The following is a 21324-nucleotide window of genomic DNA, read 5'->3' on the forward strand; positions in this document are numbered from 1 at the left end:
GGGTCCCTTGGCACCGGGGCGCTTATGTTGGTGTCGACCTACGGAGCCCTGGGATACCAGGCGCCCTCCCAGAGTTAATATAGCCTTACCCGGAAAGAGGTTACGGGTGGACCCTCTTAAATCCTCATCTTACTCGTGGGAACAAATATGGAAACGCGCAACTCTAAAGCAAGAAAAACCCAAAACTACAAAGGAAAAACCGACCGAACCGATGATAATGCAGAAGAATTGACTCAGGTCTCTGGGACAACACGGAAAAGAACGCAGAAACAGCAGAATCAGCTGAATCAAACACCACAGGCCCAAAGCCCACCACCAACTAGCCCGGCCGGTAAGAACACAAACGCACAGCGTAGGCAAGCAACAGAGCGACCCAAGTAGCAGTGATCGCGATAAATTGCGATTTAATTGGAGAATGTATCGCGATTTTATCGACGTCGCGATTTATTGCAATATTATCGGGAGAAAAATCGCGATAAATTGCAACAAAATCGCGATTTTATCGAACGCGATTTTATAGAGATAAAATTGCAATAAATTGCAATTTTTCATTAACGCATGAATGACGCATATGAAAGATGTTTCTATTCCGCCGCCGCCGTTTTTACCGAGATCCGTTGGTAACTTAACCATCTCATTTTTTTTTATCAATTATTAGTATAATGTTACAAAGACAGACTGGTAAGCTTACCTGAAAACCGGTATTTTTACTGATTTTTTCAGGTAAGAATGCCACTTTTATTGGTAATCAATCCCCGGTAACTTTACCATTTTATCTCGGTAATTCTACCACAGTCGATAAAAACTATTGGCGTTTTTCCCAAGGTCCATCGGTAACTTTGCCATCTCACTATTATTGGTAATTTTACAGAGACAGAATGATGAGATTACCAATAGAACCTTATTTTACCAACCGTATTTCAAGGTATGAAATAAAATACAGAGGGAAAATTAAAAAAAAAAAAAAAAAAAAAAAAAAAAAAAAAAAAAAAAAAAATCCAATGAAAAATCGGTGTCAGTCAACGCAAAGACATAAGTTGTGAGGTTGCGAAGCGCCGATCCATGTATAAGAGGCTTCAATTCGCACACGCAAGTCATATAGCGGTCATAGCATAGTGACAATGTGCTGGCCTTCCACCGTAGCGATTGGGGTTCGAATCCCCGCGGAGGCACCGGGGATTTTACGCTCGTCTTCGTCAAAGGACCTGACGGCTGAACCTAACGGCAATCGGCTGACAACTTTAACCCCTTTTTTTTGGCGATTTTATCAATCGCTAGGATCATCAACATCTGAGCGATCATCCTCGATCTTATCGCGATAAAATCGCAATTTTTTCGGGCCGATAAAATCGCAATAAAATCGCGAAAAGATCGAGGATAATCGCTCAAATGTTGATGATCCTAGCGATTTTATCGCCGATAAAATCGAGGATAATCGCGACTTTATCGGCGATAAAATCGCGATTTTTCCGTTGAAAAATGCTACTTGGGGAGTGAAGTGGACCACAGAAGAGTATTAAGAAATAATATGGTGCTACTGGTACATCAAATAGAGCACTCAAAGCTGTAATATAAACGCCAACTATGACCTATGGAGAAAAAGGAATCCGAACACTCGCCCGCATATCGATGCAAACAAGCTCGCCACACAAAGACGATTCATTGCGAAAAACCAAAAACTAAGTGAGGCACAAATTGAAGAAATCAAAGCTGATGTAGCCGCAAACCTAACAACACAATGTGAACCGGGTGTCACCAGAAAAACCCAAAATACCAATAACAACCAAAACTCCCCTACCACAATGAATAATGCAGCCAACCACACCCAGAGAGTACAATGGACCGAAGAGGAATACAAAGAAGTCATATGGTGCCATTGGTTTGTTAAGGAAAACACGGGCATCCACAACATAAAGGCCACCTACGAGCTATGGAGGCAACGAAACCCTAATGCCCGCCTGCATCTCAACGCTAATAAGCTAGCCACGCAACGAAGATACATCGAGAACAAGAAAAAACTAACCGAACAACAGCTTCAAGAAATTAAAGACGATGTTCACTCCACCATAGAAGCATCCACTGACCAACACACAACTGAAAGCTCACCAGGTGATGCCACAAACGACGAGAACCGCCCGTCGAGACGGAATGATCCAACTGACACCAGGGAATCAGAGTCAACGCCAAACATACCTCAAACCAACGAAACTCCCAGAAGAAGTAAGCAGCTAAGAATACCATCTCCAGAACCAGAACACGAAACAACTCCCCAAGAGCAGAACACGGCGAGCACACTAGAAACAACGACCTCTACATCAAAGCTAAGAAGCGTGTATCAAGAAGTTCTCGAGATGAATCTGGAAGAAAGAGAGCCGATAAGGAAAATAAAGGGGGCGAAAAAAGACCAAGAAATCATCATGCGAACTAACAATGAAGTACAAAATATGCTTGAGAGCGAAGAAAATCTCGACCTGTGGAAAATCAACTGCTTGCTCTACGCTGCAGCCCTCACAATCAGTGACGAGTCGAACGGCCCAAAAGGAACTAAAATGAACAAGAAAGAAAGTAAGCCCCTATGGCAAAAAAGAATTGAGTTCAGAATCCAAGATCTGAGGAGGAACCTTTCAGTACTAGCTAACTTCAAAATAACGAGCAAGGAAAAAGGACAACAGACAACCCACAAAGTCCAGTCAATCCTGGATAAATACACCGCGGAAGGAGAAGAAAGCAGTATAGACAATGTAATGGAGCAACTGAGGCAACGTATTGCTGTCTTTAGCCAAAGAATAAGAAGATACCAGAAAAGATCAAATCAATTCTCTCACAACAGAAGCTTCGAAACCAACTGCAAAAGCTTCTACAGGAACATCAAAGGTGACTCCTCCGACATCGGTGAAACCCCAGAGAAAGAAAAGGTGGAAGAGTTCTGGAAAGGAATCTACGAAGTCCCTACTCAGCACAACTCGGAGGCTGGGTGGATCAAAGACTCAGAGGTCACGAACAACAAAATGGAATGGACAGATCTCGGTGATGATGAACTGATAACTACCATAAAAAACCTTGCAAACTGGAAAGCACCCGGCCCAGATAAGATACAAAGCTTCTGGTTCAAAAAAATCCCTAGCATCCATAAGTACCTAACAGCCGAGTACAATAAATTACTGAACGGGAAAGAATTCCCACCATGGCTGGCCAAAGGGACTACATATCTGATAGCAAAGAATAGAGAAACGGCAAATCCCAAAAACTATAGGCCCATAACCTGCCTCAACATAGCGTATAAGATCTTCACGGCACTCTTGGCCGGAAAAACGTACAAATACCTAGAAAGTGCCAAACTACTCCCTATAGAGCAGAAAGGGTGCCGCAAAGGAGCTAAAGGGTGCCTTGACCAACTCTTAATATCCAAAACCATCATTGAGGACTGCAGGAAGAACAAGAAGAACCTATCGATCGCATGGCTGGACTACCAAAAAGCCTTCGACAGCATGCCTCACAGCTGGATCATCCGTGCACTGGAACTCATGGGAGTGCACCCAAATATAGTAAACGCCTGTAAGAACATGATGGAGCACTGGTCAACATGCATCCAACTAAGAGGAAAAACAGATACAATTATCACCTCTGAAATTAAAATAAGACGAGGAATCTACCAAGGGGACGCGTTCTCCCCCCTTCTGTTCTGCGTTGGATTAATACCCCTCTCTACACGACTAAACAACATGAACAATGGATATAACATCAAGGCAGGCCATAAACAACTGACGCACCTCCTGTATATGGATGATCTGAAACTGTTCAGCAGCAGCGACGAGAAACTGCAAAATCAACTCGAGACGGTGAAAGAATTCAGTGACGACATAGGTATGAAATTTGGCCTAGATAAGTGTGCCAAGGTAACCTTCAAGAAAGGTAAATACATCCACGGAGAAAACATGGATATAGACGTCGACACCAGCATCCGACAGTTAGACCCAGGTGAAACATACAAATACCTCGGAATGAAAGAAAGTATAGGTATTCAACATAAGACAATAAAAGAAAAGGTAAAGAGAGAATACATACGACGAGTAAGAGCAGTACTAAAGACAGAGCTAACGGCAAAAAACAAGATAACTGCAATCGGAGCGCTAGCCGTACCCGTTCTACAGTACGGATTTGCAATTCTGAATTGGAAAATAAAAGAAATAAAAGCGCTAGACATAAAAACAAGAAAATGTCTGACAATGCATAAAATGCACCACCCATCCGCAGACGTTGACAGGCTATACGTGAGCAGAAAACTAGGAGGACGAGGACTTAGGCAAATAGAATCAACATACAAATCTTCCATCATCAATGCGAAGTACTACCTCCAGGAAAAAAAAAACGAAGACCCTTTTCTCAAAGCCGTATATGCCGTCAACCTTGCTCTAGACAAAGACCACATTGCGAAAGAAGCAAACAAGTTTGAAGCCGAGCTCGGAGAAAACTTTGAAGTGGCCCCCATAAACAGCAGGAAGCAAAAAATCAAAAAGAAAATCTCAGAAAGCATCAGAACCAAATGGAAAGGAAAGATCATGCACGGGCAGTATCCACTGATGCTAGAAAATGACTCTATCGAGAGTAATCTCTCTACCATCTGGCTCAGTAAAGGTGTACTAAAAGCAGAAACAGAGAGCCTAATTGTAGCGGCACAGGATCAAGCCTTAAACACAAGGTACCGAGAGAGGAAAATCCACAAGAAACATATGAATAGCAAATGCAGAATCTGCCATCAGTTCGAAGAAACCATTGAGCACATAACATCAGGTTGCCCAATTCTAGCCCAAAAGGACTATATCGAGAGACACGACAGAGTATGCACCCAACTTCACTACAGCCTCTGCAAAGAATATGGAATCGAAGTCGACGCAGATAAATGGTATGAACACAAACCGAAAAACACTGCAACAACCAGAGATGGAGAGACAACGATCCTGTGGAACTTCCCTATCAGAACCGATAGAACTGTTGAGGCAAACAGACCGGACATCATCCTACGTAGGAAAGGCCAAACGTGTCTGCTGATTGACGTCTCTATCCCAGCAGACAGGAACATCACAAAAAAGGAAGCTGAGAAGAAACTAAAGTATAAAGACCTAGAGATCGAAATCAGCAGGATGTGGAAGACCAAAACCCGAGTCATACCCTTTGTGATAGGAGCTACCGGAGCAGTCTCTAAAGACTGGACTAAACTGAAGAACGAAATCCCTGGGAAACATTCGCTAGTATTGGCCCAGAAGTCTGCTGTGTTAGGCACTGCCAGAATCCTCCGGAAGGTCTTAAGCTAGGTAGAGCAGCGCGAATACACCTAGAACGTTCCCACACACCAAAAACACCCCTACCGCCTACCACCTCAGGAAAGAAACCTTTAGGCAGGCGTCCTCCAGACACCTACCCTGCCTCGGTTCCTAAAACAGGTATCCTAGTCCGTGACGAGCCACCCCCCAAGGGGGAGTGAAAAAACCACCACCCGGCCACCCAAACCACAAACAGCCCTCATACCTAGGAGCATTGTTTGCCCCTGTGTGAGGGCTTAAAGCAACCCAGCAAAGCTGGTGACAGCAGTGAATATGAAAAATAATAATAATAATAATAATTGGTAATAATAATAATAATAAATTCTCAATTGGTCCAAAACTGAGCTCAACGCCCTGGACATTGCAACGAGGAGGGAATTCCGGAAGTATCGTGCCCATCACCCTAGAAGTTGTGTTGAAAGGTTCCACTTGCCGCGAGCGGAAGGGGGCAGGGGGATCCCAAGTGCGATGCGCAGACATCATCAGCAAGTTCAAAATCTAAGGAAGTACTTTCTTGACAAAGCCGAAGAAAGCAAGTTGCATCAGGCCATCGCGCGTGCGGATAAAAACATCACGCCTCTGAATTTGAATGATCATACCTTCAACCCAGTAGAAACGCTCCCATCCACAGAACAAACAATCGGGCAGTGGAAGGCTAAGCCTCTTCATGGACGGTACATTAAAAGACTCCATGAAGACGCAGACATAGATGCTAAAGCTTCGCAATCATGGTTGCACTCAGGAGGTTTATTCGTTGAAACAGAAGGGTTCATAGCTGCCATTCACGATCAAGTAGCTCCGACAAAATCATATCAAAAGCGGATAATGAAAGTAAGGGTCGACAACGTCATGTGTCGTATTTGCGGAGCGAAAGAGGAAACCCTCGACCATTTATTAGCTGGATGTTCCAACTTGGCACCAAAGCAATACCTTGAGCGGCATAATTCTGTGGCAAAGATAATTTATCAAGAGCTGGCTAAAGAACACCTCAACGAAACGGACATGAAACCTTACTATGATTTCGAACCTCCCCAGGTGAAAGAAAATGATATATGCCGCCTCTATTGGAACAGGAAGATTCGCACCCATAGAACCATTCCTAATAACATCCCAGATATAGTGCTCACACCAAAATTGCTTGTGGATGCCAAAATTGCTTTTATAATCGATGTAGCTGTGCCGTCGGCAGTGAATATCCAGAGCGCTTATGCTGAGAAGATAAGCAAGTACATGCCTTTGGCAGACGAAATCAAGTGCCTCTGGAAATTGGACAAAGTAATAATTGTGCCAATTATTATTGGAGCAACGGGGGAGATTCCTGTGAAGTTGTTTGATAGTCTTAGGAAGATCAACCTTAGGGAGAAGCTGTATCAACAATTGCAGAAAGCAGCTTTGCTAGGGAGCTGCAGGATTGTGAGGCGAGTTCTGGGTGATGGATAGTTACCACCAACCGATAGATTAACCTGCATTTTAAACTTCAACTTTTAATTTCTACCCCAATTTTAAAGTTTTAACTCCGATTTTAAAGTTTTAACCCCAATTTTAAGTTTTTTACTCCAATTTTAAAGTTTTAGTCCCAATTTTAAATTTTGTACTTCAATTTTAAAGTTTTAATCTCAATTTTAAAGTTTTAATCCCAATTTTAAATTTTTACTTCAATTTTAAATTCAAGGACTCTCCTTTGCATTGAATTGCCGGGGGAGGACTAAATATCTGCCGGCCTCGAGCTGTGAATTGAGATACGAGAACATAATAATAATAATAATAATAAACATGTGAAACATGTGAATAGCAAATGCAGAATCTGTCACCAGTTCGAAGAAACCATTGAGCACATAACATCAGGTTGCCCAATTCTAGCCCAAAAGGACTATATCGAGAGGCACGACAGAGTATGCACCCAACTTCACTACAGCCTCTGCAAAGAATATGGAATCGAAGTCGACGCAGATAAATGGTATGAACACAAACCGAAAAACACTGCAACAACCAGAGATGGAGAGACAACGATCCTGTGGAACTTCCCTATCAGAACCGATAGAACTGTTGAGGCAAACAGACCGGACATCATCCTACGTAGGAAAGGCCAAACGTGTCTGCTGATTGACGTCTCTATCCCAGCAGACAGGAACATCACAAAAAAGGAAGCTGAGAAGAAACTAAAGTATAAAGACCTAGAGATCGAAATCAGCAGGATGTGGAAGACCAAAACCCGAGTCATACCCTTTGTGATAGGAGCTACCGGAGCAGTCTCTAAAGACTGGACTAAACTGAAGAACGAAATCCCTGGGAAACATTCGCTAGTATTGGCCCAGAAGTCTGTTGTGTTAGGCACTGCCAGAATCCTCCGGAAGGTCTTAAGCTAGGTGGAGCAGCGCGAATACACCTAGAACGTTCCCACACACCAAAAACACCCCTACCGCCTACCACCTCAGGAAGGAAACCTTTAGGCAGGCGTCCTCCAGACACCTACCCTGCCTCGGTTCCTAAAACAGGTATCCTAGTCCGTGACGAGCCACCCCTCAAGGGGGAGTGAAATAACCACCACCCGGCCACCCAAACCACAAACAGCCCTCATACCTAGGAGCATTGTTTGCCCCTGTGTGAGGGCTTAAAGCAACCCAGCAAAGCTGGTGACAGCAGTGAATATGGAAAATAATAATAATAATAACCCCCGCAAACAGGGGGGAAGAGGTATCCTTGATGTGAAGGAGGTCTGCCACAGCCAAGTCCGTAACCTGCGAAATTACTTCCTCAGTAGAAACGACAGCACTTTGCACGCTGCAGTAAATGCCATAGATAAATCCTACACGCCTTTGCGCCTCGCTTGTCACGATCTGAATGAAGAACAACCCTCAGACCCAGTTGCTGGCCAGTTGGAGGCATGGGCCTCCAAGCCGCTGCATGGACGCTTTTATCATTCAGTTGCGCAGGATCATGTTAGTGAAGGAAAGTCTTTCTTGTGGTTATCGAAAGGGCAGCTGTATCCAGAAACGGAAGGATTTGTTCTCGCAATACAAGACCAAGTGATCAGTACCAGGAATTACAAGAGATATATACTGAAGGAGAAGATCGAGAGCGATAAGTGTAGGAAGTGTAATGCTGCATCCGAGACAATAGATCACATTACATCTGGTTGCGCATTGCTTGCAGGGAAGGAATATACCGAGCGGCATAACAACATGGCTAAAATTATACATCTAGCGCTGGCCAACGATCGAGAACTATGTGATACTGCTGAACCCTACTACAAATATTGCCCAGCCACGGTCCTGGAGAATCAGCGCTTCCGGCTCTATTGGGATAACCCGATCCTAACCGATAAAACCATCATGGCAAACAGACCGGACATAGTGCTTGTTGATAAGCGAGATCGCACCGCTTACATCATTGATATTAGCATCCCTAATAATCATAACTTGGAGCTGAAGTATCAGGAAAAGATGGTAAAATATCTGCCCTTAGCTGCAGAAATGAAGCGATTATGGAACCTGAATATTGTTTGTATCAAGCCCCTGATAATGTCAGTAACGGGGATAGTTCCAAAAAGTTTAGTTCAACATCTTCGAGACCTCGGAATAAACAGTTACCTGCTTCATTCAATGCAGAAGTCCGTCGTTATAAGCACGTCAAGTATTGTCAGGTCGTTTCTTAATATCGAATAATTTTTTTGATTTCGCTTAAAATTTAATTTTTTTAAATTTTTTTTTTTTTTTTTTTTTTTTTTTTTTTTTTTTTTTAAATTTTACTTTAAAATAACGTTTACCCTTTTTTTCAAGCAAGATAGTATGTGTTACTGACTTTGGCCTGTGGCCCGTCAGTAATACTTGTGCCGGAAGTGTTCCCTCTTCTGAGTTACAAAAAAAAAAAAAAAAAAAAAAAAAAAAAAAAAAAAAAAAAAAAAAAAAAAAATAATAATAATAATAATACAGAGTGAGTGGGAACAGCAGCTTTATATAGAGTAATAATAATAATAATAATAATAATAATAATCAACATACAAATCTTCCATCATCAATGCGAAGTACTACCTCCAGGAAAAAAAAACGAAGACCCTTTTCTCAAAGCCGTATATGCCGTCAACCTTGCTCTAGACAAAGACCACATTGCGAAAGAAGCAAACAAGTTTGAAGCCGAGCTCGGAGAAAACTTTGAAGTGGCCCCCATAAACAGCAGGAAGCAAAAAATCAAAAAGAAAATCTCAGAAAGCATCAGAACCAAATGGAAAGGAAAGATCATGCACGGGCAGTATCCACTGATGCTAGAAAATGACTCTATCGAGAGTAATCTCTCTACCATCTGGCTCAGTAAAGGTGTACTAAAAGCAGAAACAGAGAGCCTAATTGTAGCGGCACAGGATCAAGCCTTAAACACAAGGTACCGAGAGAGGAAAATCCACAAGAAACATGTGAATAGCAAATGCAGAATCTGTCACCAGTTCGAAGAAACCATTGAGCACATAACATCAGGTTGCCCAATTCTAGCCCAAAAGGACTATATCGAGAGACACGACAGAGTATGCACCCAACTTCACTACAGCCTCTGCAAAGAATATGGAATCGAAGTCGACGCAGATAAATGGTATGAACACAAACCGAAAAACACTGCAACAACCAGAGATGGAGAGACAACGATCCTGTGGAACTTCCCTATCAGAACCGATAGAACTGTTGAGGCAAACAGACCGGACATCATCCTACGTAGGAAAGGCCAAACGTGTCTGCTGATTGACGTCTCTATCCCAGCAGACAGGAACATCACAAAAAAGGAAGCTGAGAAGAAACTAAAGTATAAAGACCTAGAGATCGAAATCAGCAGGATGTGGAAGACCAAAACCCGAGTCATACCCTTTGTGATAGGAGCTACCGGAGCAGTCTCTAAAGACTGGACTAAACTGAAGAACGAAATCCCTGGGAAACATTCGCTAGTATTGGCCCAGAAGTCTGCTGTGTTAGGCACTGCCAGAATCCTCCGGAAGGTCTTAAGCTAGGTGGAGCAGCGCGAATACACCTAGAACGTTCCCACACACCAAAAACACCCCTACCGCCTACCACCTCAGGAAAGAAACCTTTAGGCAGGCGTCCTCCAGACACCTACCCTGCCTCGGTTCCTAAAACAGGTATCCTAGTCCGTGACGAGCCACCCCCCAAGGGGGAGTGAAATAACCACCACCCGGCCACCCAAACCACAAACAGCCCTCATACCTAGGAGCATTGTTTGCCCCTGTGTGAGGGCTTAAAGCAACCCAGCAAAGCTGGTGACAGCAGTGAATATGAAAAATAATAATAATAATAATAATAATAATAATAATAATAATAATAATAATTTTTTAATAAATAATTAATAATAATTATAAATAATTAATAATTAATAATTAATTAATTAATAATAACGAATAATTTTTTGATTTCACTTAAAGTTTAATTTTTTTAAAATTTTTTTTAAATTTTACTTTAAGATAACGTTTACCCTTTTTTTTCAAGCAAGATAGTATGTGTTACTGACTTTGGCCTATGGCCCGTCAGTAATACTTGTGCCGGAAGTGTTCCCTCTTCTGAGTTACAAAAAAAAAAAAAAAAAAAAAAAAAAAAAAAAAAAGTAAATAATAAATTTGATTTTCTTGACCTTCGGTAATTTATTTTATGTTTTGTTTTTCCTAAAATCTTTCCTACTTATGAATATTGTCCGTCGTTTTTCCGTGTTTTGTACGTCGTCCTACGACTGGAATCATTAGGTATTCATTATCAAATTTTAATTTTTGACGATCTAAGAGTTTTTACGAGTTAAATTTAGGTGTTTCTTGTGTTACGGTGAATATGTAAAGGTGTTACCTTTTAGTTGTAAGAAAATAATGTAATGTAAGTAATGTGCTTCTACAGTTCTTGGACAGTATATTACTTCCATGACCACTTCTCAGTTACAACTATAACAGCAAAACCTCAGGAAAACCATTGGCAAGATCGCTGTCAGTGGCGCTTGGGTGTCGCAGAGCGCACAGAAGCGCCACGAGAGCGACTTATTTGTAGCAATAGTACAATAATACATTTTAGACTTTTCTTTTCTTTTCACGAAATCAAAAAATAAACCTAACGAAACCCACGAAAAGTGCTACTTTTTTGGCTACCGGAAGGATGGGGAGGGGGGCAAGGTTGCCCCCTCCCTCTCAAATTCAAGCATACTTCTAGGAGTATTAATGTTCCTTCAATGTAACATCTTCAAAACCTCAAAAAAGACATAAAAATGTGTTTATAAGGCTCCTAGATCTGAGAGGACTGGGGAGAGAGGGGGAGGTTTAGAGGGAGAGGGGGGCAGTTTATGGGTGGAAAGAGAATTTTGAACCTTGGTAATAGAAGACGAAGTATGAAAATCATAAAATTCTTCAAAAAACAGAAAAAAAGCATCGCAGCTATCAAATAACCATACATTCTCAATACGGGCCTCGCAGGCCCGGGTTAGGCATTCGTGTGGGTATAAACGGTTAGTCTTCTAAGGGTTAAGGGCCCACAAAACGCTGATTTCATAACTTCACTTTTTCAGCATCAAGCTATCAAATCCCACCATTCATTGAAAGGTTTCCAAAGGTAGAGGGCGGGGGGAGGGGGGAAATTGAGGGAAATATTCGGGGGGGGGGGGGAATCAAAACTTGGGAGAAAGTAAAAATTATATGGAAAGGTAAAAAACAAAACAGCTACCCCCCTCCCCCTATTTCTAAATTGGACAGTTGCTCGTATGAAAAACCCGGGTTGGGCTTCAGTGTCGGGAAGGAAATCACAGTTTTAAATGCTCCATGTGACACAGGGTGCTTTGAATTACACAGATAAATTTGCGCAATAGCATCCTACCGTTTCCAAAAAGAGTGCATGTGAGAAAAATACTAGGTAATTACAGAACAGAAAAATGTCATGTAAATGCCCCTTTCCCCCTCCCACCTTTTTTTGGAACACCGACATCTTCATGAAGAGGTAATTTTTTTTTTTGCACAGGTCAACTTGGCAGAGGAGTTCGAAATTTTGCAAATCGTTGGAGAAGGATGGTTCGGAAAAATTCTTCTTGTAGAACACAAAATTACAGACACCGAAATGGTTCTGAAAGCTTTACCTAAGCCATACGTAGCGCTTAAAGATTTCTACAGAGAGTTCCATTACGGGCTCCATCTGGGAGCTCATAGAAATATTATCACCACTTACGATGTAGCCTTTGAGACGGCTGGCTTCTATGTTTTCTCTCAAGAGTACGCTCCTCTGGGTGACTTGACCTCAAATGTCTCCGAAAACGGTGTCGGCGAGGTGTACAGTAAAAGAGTTGCAAAACAGGTACCTATTCTTAAAACTTATTTTTAATTAGAAATTTTCACATAAGATTTGTCCTATAACGATACTAACAGGTTACTGTGTGTTATATCCTAAAACTAATTGTAAGGATGATGGAAAAGAGAAGTGCACGAGTTGCGTGACATAACGACAGTGTATATTGATAAGGGGTACAAGCTTGCCCTGCAGGCGTGACACCTAAGTAGCGACAATATCACTACTCGTACATGCTACCAACTGCTACCTGCAGTCTCCCTGCCCATTTTAAAATCTGAGGGATTTTAAAAGGAAAACATACAAGAAAGATTTAAGCTCTGATTTAAAATTTACAAGAAAAACATACAGAGAGAATGGATTTACAATTTTCAAGAGCTGTGAGGGCAGGAGATGAGTTAGAGTATTTATACCTTTTAAACAATAAAATTTCAATAGAATGAATTATTACAGACAGATTGGTATGTATTGATATATTAAGGTGGAGTATACCGATCTGGAGGTTTAGATGGTCTGATAATTTTCTAATTATTGCTCTTCCCCTACCTACTGAGGGGGGTCGAGATACACTAGATAGTAGGGTACGATTTGTACTTGCAGGCGGTGATTCATCTAAAGTAATAACAACTGCTGTTTCATCTGGAGTAAAAAATGTTTCAGGAGATTTGACATTAAGAGGTCTTGCTTGACTGGTCGGAGTGACTAGAGCATTGTTCGACCGTTGTAGAGAGATTGGAGATTGTGCCTTGGGCGGAGACCGATCATTACTTGGTTGACTTTGAACTTGCGGAGAGCTTCGGCTTGTTTAAGATTCTGGAGTACGTTGAGATTGTGAAGAGTCTTGACATGCTTGAGTGCCTTTTTGCTGAGAAGAGTTCTGAGACGTCTGTGAGTTTGTTGGTAGAGTAGATAGTTCTGTTGGTACTGGATTTTGGATGATTTGTAGAGGAGGCTGTTTGCGAGGAGAGCTACCACTGAAGTTTGAGCGCTGTTTGGCAGGAGATTCTTGTGTTACAACTTGAACTTCATCAAGAAATCTTATTCAACGAGGTTGTACTGAGGAGGTAGAGTTGGAGTGAAAAGGTAGAAGTTGGTCGATGTGACGTTTATGTCGAGTGTCTTGATGATCAACATAATAATGAAGTTTGCCTCGTTTAACTGCGAGTGTACCCTTTAACCACTTGATTTTTGAATTATATGTTCGAAAAAGAACCGTATCTCCAGCTGGGAAAGAACGAAGAGAACCTTTTGGAGAGGCTTGACTGGAAACAGACGGATTCTTGAGGTCTATTGAGGTGGAGCATTCTTCGACATTTTCCTCTGTAGGACTTAAGTGTGATTCAGAGAGTGGTGAGATGATGTCAAGTTTTGTTCTTATGATTCTGTTTAAGAAAAGAAATGATGGAGGAACTTTAGTGGTTTGATGAGGGGCACGACGATAGTGCATTAAAAATTTGTTTAAGCAGAGCCGAAGTGTCTTTGGAGTAGCATTCTTAGCTCTGAGAGCTCGTTTCACTGATTGCACATATCGTTCTGCTTGTCCGTTTGTACTTGGGTGGTAGGGTGCGATTCTTTGCGGAATCTTACCCCTTGATTTGACAGGAAAGATTGGAATTCAGCGGAAGTGAATTGAGGACCAATATCCGTTACAAGTATGTCTGGAATTCCAAATTCTGCGAAGGAATCAAACAACAGTTCAGAAGTTTTTTCACTAGTTGTAGAGCTTGTGATGAAGATTTTTGTCCATTTTGAAAATGCGTCAACAACAATCAGAAAGAATTTGCCAAAAATTGGTCCAGCACAATCAGCATGAACACGTTCCTAGGGTTTTTTTGGATATTCCCAAACATGATTATTACATTTGGGTGGGATTCTTGAATTCTCGAGGCATGGAATACAAGATTTTGCAATACTTTCAATGTCTTTGTCGATGTGTTATGCCAGTAGATGATGGTGCGGGCAATGCCTTTCATTTTGGTGATTCCCAAGTGGGCGAGATGCAGTTCATCCAATAATTTCTGACGAAATTTTTGAGGGATGACGACCCTATGTCCGAGCATCAAGCATCCTTGAACAATACAGTATTCCAGCTGATTCCCTTTGAACCCAAGAGTTTTGAGGTCTTTACCTTGTTCAAGAGCTTGAAAGAGTGTAGACAACTCTGGGTCTTGTTGAGTTTCAAAAGCGATAGCTTCTGTGCTGAGGGGCAATTGATCAATTTGCGCCGATACAAAAGAGTGGAAGTGGTGTGGAAGATCATCAGTAGGATCATAGTTGCCATTGATACTTCTAGAGAGGTAATCAGCGTTGGCATTTTGTTTTGAGGGTCTAAATTTGACCTTATAAGTAAAGTTAGTGAGATAACTGGCACAATTTGAGCATCGAGACAAAGTAAATTTTGGCAATAATGAATCAGGAGCAAAGATGTGTGATAATGGTTCATTATCTGTGATGAGGGTGAATAAACGACCGTAAATGTACTGGAAAAAACGTTTGATACCCCAGACGATAGCTAAGGCTTCTCTATCAAGCTGAACATAGCGTTGTTGCGTTTCACTAAGACTTTTGCTCGCATAGGCAATTGGCCTTTCAGTGCCATTTGGCATGATGTGTGACAACACAGCACCGAGTCCCACTGGACTTGCATCAACTGCAAGCGTTATTGGTAAACTGGGATCATAAGGTGTTAATACTTTGTCAGAAATGAGCTCACTTTTGATATCTTCATAGGCAGCCAAACCAGCTTTGGTCCATTCAAAATGAGAGGTTTGAAGCATTTGCCTTAGAGGATAAGTGCGTGTCGAGAGGTTATCAATAAAAGAATGATAGTACGTAACCTTGCCTAAAAATGTTCGAAATTCTTCAGCAGACTCAGGTTTCTTTGCTTGAACTATAGCTTGAACATGTTTATCTAGCTTATGAATTCCTTCTCCGTCCAACATGTGACCAAGAAATTCAATAAATGTAAGGAAGAATTGACACTTTTCGCGAGAGAGTTTAATACCCGCCTCTCTCAGCTTCTGAAAAAGTTTGTCAAGAATTGCAAAGATTTCTTCAATTGAGGAACCAAATACTAATATATCATAAAAAAAAATTGACAGCTCCTTTGATACCTTTTAAGATTTGCTCCAGACGACGTTGCCAGGCAGCAGGGATATTAGAGACACCATACTGCGCTCTTGTAGGCTGGATTAACCCATGCGTTGGAGTGTTCAGAGTCATAGCTTCGCATGCAGCCTGAGAGCACCGAAGATGCATGAATGCGTCCTTAACATCCAACTTGCAAAAGTATTTACAGCCACGAATTTTTGCAAAGAGTTCCTCCGGCCTGGGAATAGGATAGTCGTCAATTATTAGGTTAGGATTGAGAGTGGTTTTATAATCGCCCGTAATTCTCAGCTTGTTGTTTTTCACAACAACATGTGTGGGACTAGCCCACTCAGAATGATCAACCACCTTATAGAATCCTGATTTGATTTTTTCATCAATTTGGGCAGCGTACTGATCCAGCATAGAATAGGGAAGCGGTCGAGCTCTACAGAATTTAGGTTTTGCACCTGGCTTGAAGTGAAAATCAAAGGCAGGTCCAGTGAGGGTACCTGCTTTATCCCCAAAAATATCTTTGTGTTTGTCGAAAAACTTGTTAAGGTTAATAGAGTCCATTTTATTTAGAGAATTGTGTGCACATACATTGTTAATATCAGTTTGATTGTGGAGTAGTTCATGAAGAGAGAGGAGAACTGCAAAAGGTTTAATCCATTGACGACCAAAAATGTTATCGCCAGGGATATCAGTGATGAATAATTTGAGGTACCTAGTACGATTCCTGAAAGTCACTTTAGCCCATATGTAACCTGTACAGTTGAACTTAGTTTGAGTGTAAGAGGTGAAACTTTCATTAATTTTAGTCATTCTGGCACGAGGAAATAATTTAAGGAGCGTGCTATGACTGATAAGGCTACAGGAACCACCTGTGTCGAGCTCCATACGGAGTGATTTACCATTGATGAGGACATCGAGCAGAATTGGTGGACTGCCGCCAGAGATTGATTTAAATTGATGTTGCAGATAATAAGTATCAGAATCGGGACGAAAATCATGAACTTTAGAATTATCAGAATTGTTTCTGGTATTATCATTAACCTCTTTACCATTAGAGTACTTTTTCTTCTTACATGCATTGACAATGTGACCTCGGGTTTTACAGTAATTACAGACAGCATCATTAAATTTACATGTACTGCGGTTATGGGAACCTCCACAAGATAAACAAGGGTTTGTGTTCTTACTGTGAGAGGGATTGCGATGAGAATTCTTACTGTGAGAAGGGCTGCGGTGTGAGTTCTTACTGTGAGGATGACTGCGGCTCCGATAGTTTCCTGGGTTTTTCTTGAGTTTGGGTCTAGTTTCATGTGAAAACTTGCTGGTAGTGGTTGAGTGTTGGGCAGAAGTGGGCTTGAGGATGGCAGAGGCTTGAAAGGAAGATTCGAGGTTAGTCGCCACAGCGACAGCAGCATCGAAGTTGGCAGGTTGCTTCGTTACAATTTCATCGCGGATGTCATCGCTAAACAGGCCGTGGATGAACTGAATACTAAGCGAGTAATCTAGGAATTCGCCAAACTCACAATATCGCGCACCGGTCTTGAGGCGAGACACAAAATCTGATATAGACTCATCAGCGTGCTGATGAATCTTCCGGAAGGTGATGGCTTCACTTTTTTCACGCGATTTGGCATAGTGAGAAATGAGCTTGTTTTTGAGTGATGCAAAGTCAAGCGAGCTAGGAAGGACAGGAAAACAAAGAGCATTTAATGATGCAATTAACTCGGGGCCCATGTGCACCCGAGCCTGATTTGCCCATTGAGTTTTAGGCACATGGCATAAGTTCAACTTGAGTTCGAACCTGTCGAAATAATCCTCTATCTGTTCGTGAGACGTTGGAGAGAAAGCTTCAAAAGAGAACCGGGAGGCGGATTGGATCGTCGGTGAAGATTGGGAAGCGGCAAGCTGCAGGACCAAGTCAGTTAATTGGACGAGTTTAGCTTCGAGGCCTTGAGGTTGAGGAGGATCTTATTCACCGTCCGACATTATGCGATGCAGTATGCACACTTCACGGGGTCGAGCGCGATAGCGCGAGAAAAACGCGACCGTTAACGCGAAAACACGTTGAAGAGAAAGAGTTCCGAATTCTGAAATAAATCGGAAGAAAAGCTCGTCGCCATTTGTTATATCCTAAAACTAATTGTAAGGATGATGGAAAAGAGAAGTGCACGAGTTGCGTGACATAACGACAGTGTATATTGATAAGGGTTACAAGCTTGCCCTGCAGGCGTGACACCTAAGTAGCGACAATATCACTACTCGTACATGCTACCAACTGGTACATAACACTGTGCATGACCTGAATTTTTCATACTGATTGTGAGTACCAATCTCCAGAGTATTCCAAGTCCAATATTACACTTGTGTCCTAGTCAATGCAGTAACGAATAGAATTCCTTCATACCCAGAGTTACGACATCATCATTCTGGATTCTGGTCGCGGGCTTGGGTGGGAACTGAAGAAAATTGCAAAATCGAAACCAAGTACCTATTCTAGGTTGATTTTCGCTCAAATTCACTTACCCACATATATTTTTTTAACTGTAGGTTATTTTTGGTCCGTCATCGACCGATTAATCTCATTTAGGAGTAACGGTCATCCAAGACTGTAACGGCCTGTTTGAACCGGCAGGACCTCCATGAGCAAAAGGAACACTAATTGTATCTAAGATCCTTGCTAGTTATCGAGCCAAAGTAGGTTTATTATAAAAAATCACCTTCCCAACTTTATTCCTTTGTTCGTTTTAAGCGCATTTATAACGAGTTAAGAGCAAGAATTAAATGTGCAATAATTAAGAGTAGGTATAAGTTCAAATCAAATTTCCGTTCATCGCCATGGATTCCCACGCTTATTTACACACCCCCACAAACGCAGAGCGCCAGGGCTGCATCACTTCTCCCTTGTGTTAGTAGATACGAGTGCTCCGTCTTCATATCTTTGGTTCAGAGGACACCATGGCCAGCTGATAATCGATATGTCTTAACTCTGGGTATAATGAGGCTCTTTCAACGAAGAGGGAGCACCAAGCCATCATTCTTCTTCAAACACACTGAAATCTTTGAATGATTTTTAGTTGAAAAATTGAGGAAACAAGAAAAAAGTCTCTTGCATTCAAAGTTCAGACTGTTAAAAAATTCGACAAGAAAAAATACTCTTGATTCAATCGGATTCTTGCTTAAAACGAGAGTAAAGCCCCTTCATTTAAGTGGATTTCCTATTGCTCTAAGCAAAAATCCAATTGAATCAAGAGTATTTTTTTCTTGTCAAATTTTTTAAAAGTCTGGACTCTGGTTCCACGAGACTTGTTTTCTAGTGAAAACAAAGGATATGAATATGAAGAAAAGAATAATACCTGAGGCACAGCCTGACAAGATTTTCAAAAATCACGTTTCGTTAAAATTTAGCTGAGAACTCCATGCAACTAGAGTAGGGTAACTAGGATAGGATCAGTCCGCTATTTTTTTGTTTCATGATTTTTCCTGATTTCCCTGATTGATGGATAACCTCTCTTGAATTTTAAGAGTTTCCTTTGGGCCTTAAGCTATGTGCAACAACGCATTGGACACTAAGGTACATTTGGACCGCGTTAAGCAGAAAGGAACCAAGCCACCTCAGCTTTTGCCAAATTTAGCCGGGCAATTTAATTTATTACATGAAAACGGTGAAGCGGATTTGTTTGAAAATTTCAGTGAATTTTCTGCATGTTACAAGGCAGATGCCCTAAAATTTTCTAAAAAATTCGCACAAATGTTCTCTTGTAGAAAATTAAATAACTCAGTTAAATGTGGCAACAGCCGATGTGGCTTGGTTCTTTTCTGTTAAGCGCGGTCCATTTTCCCTCCTCATCTTGAAAAAAAAGAAGAAAAAGAAAAACAATACAGAATGACCCTACGCGTAGGGTCAGTCCGCCACATGCCTATACCTAGGGTAAGACCGCCAGTTGCAAATAAAGAAAAAGAATAATCCACCCAGATGTGAGAGGTGCTGAAAAAAAAAAAAAAACAATTTAAGTAAGAAAAGTGAAACAGAAACACACTTATTTTGAGTCAGAATTGTTGGATCGTAGTTCATTAGTTCATAAGTTCTTAGTATGTGTAGGCAGGGGACTCTAGCCCTTGCCAGGTGTGACAGCCTGCCAGGCTACCTCTTATCTAGAGTACCTATATTGAGAGGGTATGGCCACTGGGCCCCATGGAGAGGCTTAGGACCCAAAAATGGCGGTGCTTTGTTTTGGTTTTTGTGGATGGGAGGGGGTCATTGCCAACTTTTGACGGTTTTCACCAACCGCACTTGCTGCCAACCTTACTACATCTAAGATCATTTTTCTCAAAAATCGCACATGATTAGTCTTAAGAATATGTAAAAAAGTCGCAATAGAGCATTTGGATAAGTTCCTCGTTACGATTAGCAAAGAAAACTACATTTTGAGTCATTTTGCATTACATTAATTTATGGTGTCCGCCATTTTTGGGTTCTAAGGGCTCCATTCAGCCTAAGATGGCTGAGCCAATCAGAGGTGGTAACCCCAGTGGCCATACTCTCTCAATATAGGTACTCTACTCTTATCTAGTGGCTCCGTTTTGCGTGTAATTAGACGCGGTGCGTCTTATATGTATACACTTTGGCGTTCCATCGTGCGTCTTGCGTCTAATTGCGTCTTATTCAGCAAAAGCTGCGTATAATTCTTCAAAAATTGCAAACTTTTACAATTTGATGATTAAAATGCACCTCTAATCATACCAATATCACATTCTCCTCGTATGTATTTAGTTCCCAAAGCTTTTCGTTTTTGCCTTACAATAATTTTTGTTCACCACGCGCATTAACATTACTGCACCGGGACCGACAGCTGGCGGCAACCGGAGATGGAAAATTTCATGAAAGGACCCCGCACACCTCTTATGGGAAGCTGCCCTCTTATGGGAAGCTGCACCATGACCGATTGCCTTCTGACTTATGTATTTGGATTCTCCTCAAGATGCTGATCAAAAGTGATAATTGCGCCAACTTTCTACGATGCACCGTTTTCGCAAAAAAGCAAAGAGAAGATTCAATTATTCGGCGAATATGAATAAAAAAGAACAAAGCATTTGAGGACAGGCCCGATGTAAATAAGGAAAAAACGTAGCGCGTGTCCGTCTTCTTATCTGTACCTGCCAACTCTGGGGCTATCTCCCTGCCGCACTCGCCCGGTAGACGTTCAGACTTTCCTGTTCTTATGCTCCTCAAGAATCTGTACTGATTTGAATGGTCGAGCAAAACGGCGTACGGAATCCGAGATGAGACTGCCGCTTGGTGCGGGAGTCCCCATGATTTCCTTGTTGACACACAGCCGCTTGTCAATCGAGCACTGAAATGAGGAATCTTTCTGGCTTTTTATTACCGAATAATTGAATCTTCTCTTTGCTTTCTTGCGAAAACGGTGCATCGTAGCGAGTTGGCGCAATCATCACTTTTGATCAGCATCTTGAGGAGAATCGAAATACATAAGTCAGAAGGCAATCGGTCATGGTGCAGCTTCCCATATGAGGTGTGCGGGGTCCTTTATTCGAATGAATTTATTACGCCTGAAATTTCATGTAATTTCATGAAATTT

General features: G+C 41.7%; 1 protein-coding gene across 13 annotated transcripts in view; it reads left to right on the forward strand.

Annotated features, from left to right (window-relative positions):
• Positions 1-21324, forward strand: part of LOC109040542 (serine/threonine-protein kinase meng-po) — a 162597-nt gene that overhangs the window by 93885 nt on the left and 47388 nt on the right. For all 13 annotated transcript variants that reach the window (XM_072304934.1, XM_072304880.1, XM_072304885.1 and 10 more), the window contains one exon: positions 12305-12634. In XM_072304934.1, coding sequence (XP_072161035.1) covers positions 12401-12634 — 234 coding nt within the window. In that variant the 5' untranslated portion in view covers positions 12305-12400. The remainder of the gene's footprint in view (positions 1-12304; positions 12635-21324) is intronic.

This window comes from Bemisia tabaci, chromosome 1 (assembly GCF_918797505.1).
Source record: "Bemisia tabaci chromosome 1, PGI_BMITA_v3".
Taxonomy (NCBI): domain Eukaryota; kingdom Metazoa; phylum Arthropoda; class Insecta; order Hemiptera; family Aleyrodidae; genus Bemisia; species Bemisia tabaci.